At 45.5% G+C, this 7,327-nt stretch overlaps 1 protein-coding gene and 1 long non-coding RNA gene across 9 annotated transcripts; one reads left to right on the top strand and one right to left on the bottom strand.

Annotated features, from left to right (window-relative positions):
• Positions 1–1,549: 1,549 nt before the first annotated feature.
• On the bottom strand, positions 1,550–2,929 carry LOC138930278 (uncharacterized). The gene is made up of 2 exons (XR_011446145.1): positions 2,474–2,929; positions 1,550–1,954 (listed from the first exon to the last, which is right to left on the bottom strand). It is a non-coding gene; the product is annotated as an uncharacterized lncRNA (long non-coding RNA).
• RBM3 (RNA binding motif protein 3) lies at positions 2,416–6,358 on the top strand. Of its 8 annotated transcripts, none has more exons than XM_070290147.1 (7): positions 2,416–2,623; positions 3,171–3,290; positions 3,527–3,633; positions 4,274–4,379; positions 4,483–4,588; positions 5,207–5,273; positions 6,043–6,358. In XM_070290147.1, exons 2-6 carry the CDS (start codon positions 3,188–3,190, stop codon positions 5,265–5,267), a joined length of 483 nt encoding a protein of 160 aa, XP_070146248.1. In that variant the 5' UTR covers positions 2,416–2,623; positions 3,171–3,187; the 3' UTR covers positions 5,268–5,273; positions 6,043–6,358. The 8 variants fall into 8 exon arrangements, with proteins under 8 accessions (XP_070146248.1, XP_070146252.1, XP_070146250.1 ...); XM_070290151.1 differs by having other exon boundaries at positions 2,471–2,623; positions 5,210–5,273; XM_070290149.1 differs by lacking the exon at positions 6,043–6,358 and adding an exon at positions 5,756–5,925 and having other exon boundaries at positions 2,471–2,623; positions 5,210–5,273.
• Positions 6,359–7,327: the final 969 nt, after the last annotated feature.

The raw sequence follows: 7,327 nt of genomic DNA, 5'->3' as shown, positions 1-7,327 counted from the left end.
AACTCTTAGTACAGGCATCCCTCATTTTAATTGTGCTTTATTGTGCTTTACAGATATTGTGAGTTTTTTCTTTATTCATTTCCATTATAGTTTATTACAAAATATTGAATATAGTTCCTTGTGCTATATAGTAGGTCATTGTTGTTTATCTATTTTATGTGTGGTAATGTGCATCTGTTAATCCCATACTCCCAAATAACCCCTCCTACTTTGGTAGCTATTAAGTTTGTTTTCTGTGTCTATGAGTCTCCTTCTGTATCATGGGTTTTATTTTTTCTTTTTAACAAATTGAAGGTTTGTGGGCAACTCAGCATTCAGCAAGTCTGTTGGCACCATTTTTGCAGTAGCATTTGCTCACTGCCTATCTCTGTGTCACATTACAGTAATTTTTGCAATATTTCAAACTTTTTCATTATTATCGTATTTGTTATGATGATCTATGATCAGTGATCTTTGATGTTACCAATAATCCATGACTCTAGGATGACAAGCTTAAATGACAAATGTGTGTTCAAACTGCCCTACTTTCTGTCCCTCTCCCTCTCCTCAGGCCTCTCTTTCCCTGAGACATAATAATATTGAAATTATGCCACTTGATAAACTTAGAATTGCGTCGAAGTGTTCAAGTGACAGGAAGAGTCTCTCACTTCAAATAAAAATCTAGAAATGATTACACTTAGTGAGGAAGGCACATCAGAAGTTGAGGCAAGTTGAAATGTAGATCTCTTGTAACCAGTTACTGAAGTTGTGAATGCAAAGGGAAAGTTCTTGAAAGAAATTAAAAGTGATGCTCCAGTGAACACATAAATGATAAGAAAGAGAAACAGCCTGACTGTGGATATGGAGAAGGTTTTAGTGGTTTGGATAGAGGATCAAACCACCCACAACATTCCCTTAAGCCAAAGCTTAAACCATAACAAGGCCGTAACTCTCTTCAGTCCTGTTAAGCCTGAGAGAGGTGAAGGAAGCTGCAGAAGAAAAGTCTGAATCTAGCAGAGGCTGGATCATGAGTGTTAACAAACACTGTCTCCAGAACCTAAAAGCGCAAGTTGAAGTAACAAGTGCTAATGTAGAAGTGGCAGCAACTTATCCAGATCTAGTTAAAATAACTAATAAAGGTGGCTACACCAAACAACAGATTTCCACGGTAGATGCAACAGCTTTATATCAAAAGAAGATCCCACCTAGTACTTTCATTGTTAGAGAATTCAATGACTGACTTGAAAGTTTCTAAGGACAAGCTGGCTCTCTTTTAGGGGCTAATGCAACTGGTAACTTTAAGAAAGAAGACAATGCTCATTGAGCATTCTGAAAAATCCCAGGGCTCTTAGGAATTAGGGTAAATCTATTCTAACTGTCCTCTGTAAGGGGGCTTCCCTGGTGCCTCAGACAGTAAAGAATCTGCCTACAGTGCAAGTGACTTGGGTTCAACGCATAGGTTGAGAAGATCCCCTGAAGAAGGTAATGACAACCCACTCCAGTATTCTTGACTGGAGAATCCCATGGCAAGCTAGTCCATCAGATTGCAAAGAATCAGACACAACTGAGAGACTAGTAACACTTTCACTTTTTCACCATACTGTATCCCAAAAGTTAACAGATCTACTCTGTATTTGGGGTGCTGATCCTTAACAGGCTGGACGAGTCCATTCTATGGATGACATATTTCAAGTCTCTGAGGGTAACTAACCCATTCTTCTTTGATGGGGAGCTCAGAAACAAAAATTCTGTCAAATCCATTCATTGTAAAGGTAGCTCAGACACTCAGAAGGCGGACAAGAACAAATTGTGGGCAGTGGGCTCAGACACTCTGTCCCTTACTTATTGTGAAAGTCCTCTGCGTGGATCAAGGGTTCAGCAACTCTGAGTGACAGCAGAAATCATTCTGTTGGATCAGGATTTACTCCTTTTGAAGACTGAAGCATCCTCTTTTGTAGAAGGCACCTCAGGTGGTCTGTTGGTGGGGAATTCGAGAAACTGGCTTCAGGAAGTTGTCAGTTAAGGATAAGGGCTGAGGTTATAAATGAGAAGAAACGATGCCAGGGGAGTTGCATAACAGGTGGCTAAGATGTTGGGCAGAGGAGGAAATGCAGGGATCGGGGTCAGGGGCTAAGAAACGAAGGAATGTCTGATGTTAAGGACTGTGAATGGTGATGCCGTCAGGGTCAGTAGGGAGATAAAACATCGGGCCCTGGAGGGGGTATGAGCTCGGAGGACTAGAAGGTGAAAGGGGGCAGTAATTATGTCCTCAAGGAACCTAGAGAAAGACGTCAGAATCAATGAGGGAAATGACATCAAGGGTGATAAGGGTGATGTCAGAGACGGAAACGGGTGTGAGAGCATAAGAGATGAAGATGGCTGGGCAGATGTGATGTTAGGTTGCATCATCACAAACCACTCCTTTTCCGGAATCGTGCTCAGCTCCTCCCTCCCTTCAAGCTGTTGTCCCTTCCTCCCGCCCCGCCTTACTGACCTTAGCCAATGAGCGCGCACGGCGGCACGCATGGCGGAAGTTCCGTGACGTAGCCCCTCTGTACCCTTTATTAGCGTCTTGCCGCGCGGCAATCTCCCCAGTCTCGGCTCCTTCGTGGTGGATCTCTTTTGAGTTATTGTTAGTTTGCAGGTAAGTAGCATATATTTTTGCGGAGCGGCTGTTCCTCGTCTCACTGACGTTTGATGCGCCGGTTGAGAGCGAGGTGCGCGAGTGAGAAGTAACGGCCTCTGACACATAGGCTTGGGCTTCACTGGATCGGGTGGGTTCCGTGCTTGGAGGTGACACTTTTTGGTTGGTGCGAGGCTGGCGCGCTATATTTGAGTGCAGGAAATGCCGGGAATGGCTGGCGGCGTGGGTGGCAGCCGTGATCGTGCGACGGCGAAGGCGGATGGGGGGAGGGGGCTCTTTTTGCATGTGACCGCCGCCATCTTGTTCAGGGTTCTTTTGGGCATGCGCAGGTGTACAAAATGACGGGCGTCGGGTAGGGGATATTGTGTGGGCACCGGCTCCGGAGGTTTCTGTCTTTTTGGTCTTTGTCTGTGCTTGGTTACCCCGTATTTTTTTTTTTTTTGCTTGTTTTGTCTCCTCTGTTCTCTCTTCCTTCATCCTTTCTCACTTCTCCAGCCTCTTTCTCCCATCTCTACAGTTTCTCCTATTCTCCATATCCTCAACACAGGACTTGAATTTACTGCCATGTCTTCTGAAGAAGGGAAGCTCTTCGTGGGAGGGCTCAACTTCAACACTGATGAGCGAGCTCTGGAAGACCACTTCAGCAGCTTCGGACCTATTTCTGAGGGTGAGAAATGGGCCAGGTGCGTGATGGGGGGATTGTGGAAGAAAGTCTGGGTCCCATGCATTTCAGGAAACAGGAGAGAAAGGTTAGAACCCCAGGCCTTACCCTTTTCCTGCCTTTGTTCCTAGGCCTTAGACTGAAGAACCCAATAAGTTTCCATTGAGTTTTAGTGGAATAAAGATTCATTCTTAACACCGTTTACTACTTGTCCTCTTAGCTCTTTCCCCTGTCTTTCCCAGTGGTGGTCGTCAAGGACCGGGAGACTCAGCGATCCCGGGGTTTTGGCTTCATCACCTTCACCAATCCGGAGCATGCCTCAAATGCCATGAGAGCCATGAATGGAGAGGTGAGGTCTCCTGCCTGCATAGGGGCCCTGCGTCCATCTGTCACTTGGACCATTCTGTTTTTCCCTCTGTGTCTGCTTGGGGCAGCGCGGCCACCAAGCCCCGCAGTGCCCACTCACAGGAGCGTGACTGCCTTCTGTTCTAGGGGGTGGAGGGCAGCGGCAGACAGAGCCGGGCTGCCTGGGAGGCGACGACTGGTCCTGCATGAGGCCGAGAAGCCACCTGTGGATGGTTGACCTGCTCTGGGCTTAGGTAGTAGAGTCTGCAGACCTGCGGGCCTGGCCCGGAGAGGACCTCGTGAGTCTTCTGGGATGGACTCTGAAGCCTCAGACCAAGAGAGGTGTCTGTCTAGCCCTAATAGTCGGGCAGCTTAGAGGAGTGGGGAGGAGAATTCAACCTGAGTTCGGTCAAGATGTAAGTAGTAGCAGGGGAAACATGGTGGATTCAGGTAATTCTGTGGGATTCTGTAGCTCCAGATAAAACCATTTGGGTCAACGGAGCTTGTTCTGGAATATGGCACCCAGAACCTGGTGCCCAGCAGGAATTTCTGGGCTCTTTCGCCCACTTGCCCAGCCCACTCCTACCTCACCCCTGCCCTGTTTGACCACCAACCCATCCATCCTTGTGTCTCCCCACACCTAGTCTCTGGATGGTCGTCAGATCCGTGTAGACCACGCTGGCAAGTCAGCCCGGGGATCACGAGGGGGTGCCTTTGGGAGCTATGAACGTGGTCGTGGCTACCCTAGAGGTAAGTTACTTGGTAAGTTTGATCATGGGGTGCGGAGGAGAGTTGCCTATTAGCATTCTATGTCTAGACAATTGCCATTCAGAATATTTTTTCCCTATTGTAGGTGGTGGGGACCAGGGCTATGGAAGTGGCAGGTACGACAATCGACCTGGAGCATATGGATTTGGATACGGATATGGATATGGAAGGTCCAGAGACTATGGTGGCAGGTGGGTAGCCAAGGGGTTAGGGTATGCTGGTGCTTCTTCCCTCTCGCTAAGAACTCATCTTAGGGATTTATCTGGTGATCCGGTGGCTAAGACTCTGTACTCCCGATGTAGGGGACCTGGGATCAATCCCTGGTCAGGGCACTAGACTCAACATGCCACACCACGTGCCACAACAAAGATTGAAAATGCTGTGTGTAGCAACTAAGACCCAGCACAGGGAAATGAATGAATAAACTTAAAAAAATTTTTTTTAACTCAGTTTTTTTGCTCAAAAATATAAAAAGCTCAGTTGCCTGAGTATTCATACATACCTTGCTGTGGTGCTAATAGTGTTTGCAAATTGTAATGAAGTTATAAAGCAAGTAGGAAGCAATATTCTGGGTTAAGTATAACATTGGTAAATAATTTGTTAGGTCATGTAATTGCAATGTGCGGTAGATGGTGACATGTTTATTGTACTGTCTTGATTATGTATGGTGGTAATATTTAATATGGTATATTATACACCATATGAGTGAGTTTTACTTGATACTCGTGTTTAACTTACCATGGTGTTTAGTAATACTGCAGAATATATAATACATTCCTGTGATACTACTATGTATGTTTTTTTCCCAGAAGCCAGGGTGGTTATGACCGCTACTCAGGGGGAAATTACAGGGACAATTATGACAACTGAGATAAGGTATGCACACCTAACGTAAGTGAGGCTTCTATGTTGCCATTTAAGAGACCTCTGTCCACCAGTCTTCCCTGTTCCTCTCACTTTCTTCCTGTATGTGCATACCTCAACAGGCCCACCTGACAACCATTCCTAGGCCTCTCTTGCTTTCAGGTGCCTGTTAAGGCTAGCCTGCTTTGATGGAAGTAGGGGTGGGGGGCCACCTGTTTGTCTATAATCATCTACTCCTGTTGAGCATGTAAGAGATGGAGGGGTTTCCAGCCTTTCAGCATCCTCGTCAACCCCGGGAATTAAGCATGTTAGCATATTCCCCGGAGAAGGCACTGGCAACCCACTCCAATACTCTTGCCTGGAAAATCCCATGGATGGAGGAGCCTGGTAGGCTGCAGTCCATGGGGTCGCACAGAGTCGGACACGACTGAAGTGACTTAGCAGTAGCAGCGTATTCCCAACATCACAATTCTTCCCCTTCTTACTGTTCTCAGAAACACAAGGAATAATCTGATCCAGGACCAGGACCACCTCTCCAAATGACTGTATTTATAAAGACTTTTGGAGCTGCACTGAAACATCTGTAATAGTTAAACCAACCTGGTTTTCTTTTTTTTTTAATTGAGTTCCCAAGGTACCTTATTAAAGATCTTTCAGAAAGCTCCATGTTTGTTTTGTTTGTTTTAAAATTTTTCTCCCATTTAAAGACAAAGTCTGAAGATATTTGTAGAGTCTGAGTATTTCTTCCTTTTTTACCAGTTTTTTTTTTCTTTTTTTTTAGTTCCAACTCTTAGGATTATTCTGACAAGAAATGTTTGGCCAGATTCTTTTACTAATATGTATCTAGAAACATTTTTAAAAACTGTATACAACGTTGAATCCTGATTAGGAAGCGGTTTCCAACTGTAAGAAATAAAGAGCATGATAACTCATAGATGTTTTTTACTCAAGATCTCTGCCTTGATTATATAGAAGTTTCTAAGAAATACTTGTGTATGTCATTTTTTTTAAACTGGAAGAAAAAAATCCTGTTGTTTCATGTAGTGTTTAGGATGTCCTTCACTGAGTTGATTAAAAAGATGAAACCTGAAAACAAATCGATATTGAAGTGCTTTTTACTTGCTCAAATTAAGGTATAGAGGCTTACTACAAAGGGGAAGGCCAAGAGGGAGATTTTGAGAAAAGGATACAGTTAGGTGGGCAAGGACTGCCAAAAGGGTAGAGACCTTGAGTTCAAAGTTTGGTTGGGTTTGGGATTGCTTTGGGTATACATGCATCAGGCCTGTGGGAAGGGTGGGGAATCTCAGTGAAACTCTCTTGTGGCTGGAATTGGGTTTCCTGACGTGATCTCTTGGTCCCATTGTGATGATCTCAGTGTCAGCTTTGGGAAGGCTGCTGGAGTTTTGATCTCCCTGTCTCCTCCGAGCATCTTAGGTGCCTTCCTTAGGAGATTGTACTGAGAATGGGAGACTAAATTCTGTCATAGTGGTCCCAACTGCTCCTCCTGAAATAATGGGGGTGGACGCAGGTATAGTAAACTCATCTTGGTGTGAGATAGGACAAGCCTGATTTGAAAACAGGATTCTAGGAGCACAGCCTCTGGATTCTGATTTCAGGGTTCAAACCCAGGCTCTGCTGCTTTCTACTTATTTCAGTGGTGTTAATAAACAGCAATCCAAGCTGACACCACATGGGTCACTGTACTGTGAAAGTTGCAGTACTGATGACCTGTCTCTTCTACCTCCCAGCTAGCTGGGACAGTGCCCAGGACCATTTCTCTCAGCCATGGATTTGCTTTGCTGGGTGGATGGAGACTTGGGAATTTCTGAGACCTGTCTGGACCAGATAAAGGGGCCTTACAGCTACTCCTTACCAGTTGAATACTGGGCATTCTGTGCTGGGCTCCAGGAAGTTAAGGCAGTGGGATCTGGCAGGAGGCCCACTGTTACTGCCTAGGGTGGGGAGCACTTCTGCCCCCTAAGTCTCAGGAAGTATAGTGTCTTCCCAGTGTGGCCTGAAACAGGGTCTGGTAACCACAAAGTTTCTACAACAGAATGATCCCCTAA

This window comes from Ovis canadensis, chromosome X, assembly GCF_042477335.2.
Source record: "Ovis canadensis isolate MfBH-ARS-UI-01 breed Bighorn chromosome X, ARS-UI_OviCan_v2, whole genome shotgun sequence".
NCBI lineage: Eukaryota > Metazoa > Chordata > Mammalia > Artiodactyla > Bovidae > Ovis > Ovis canadensis.
This window is presented reverse-complemented; position numbering and strand designations above follow the sequence as displayed.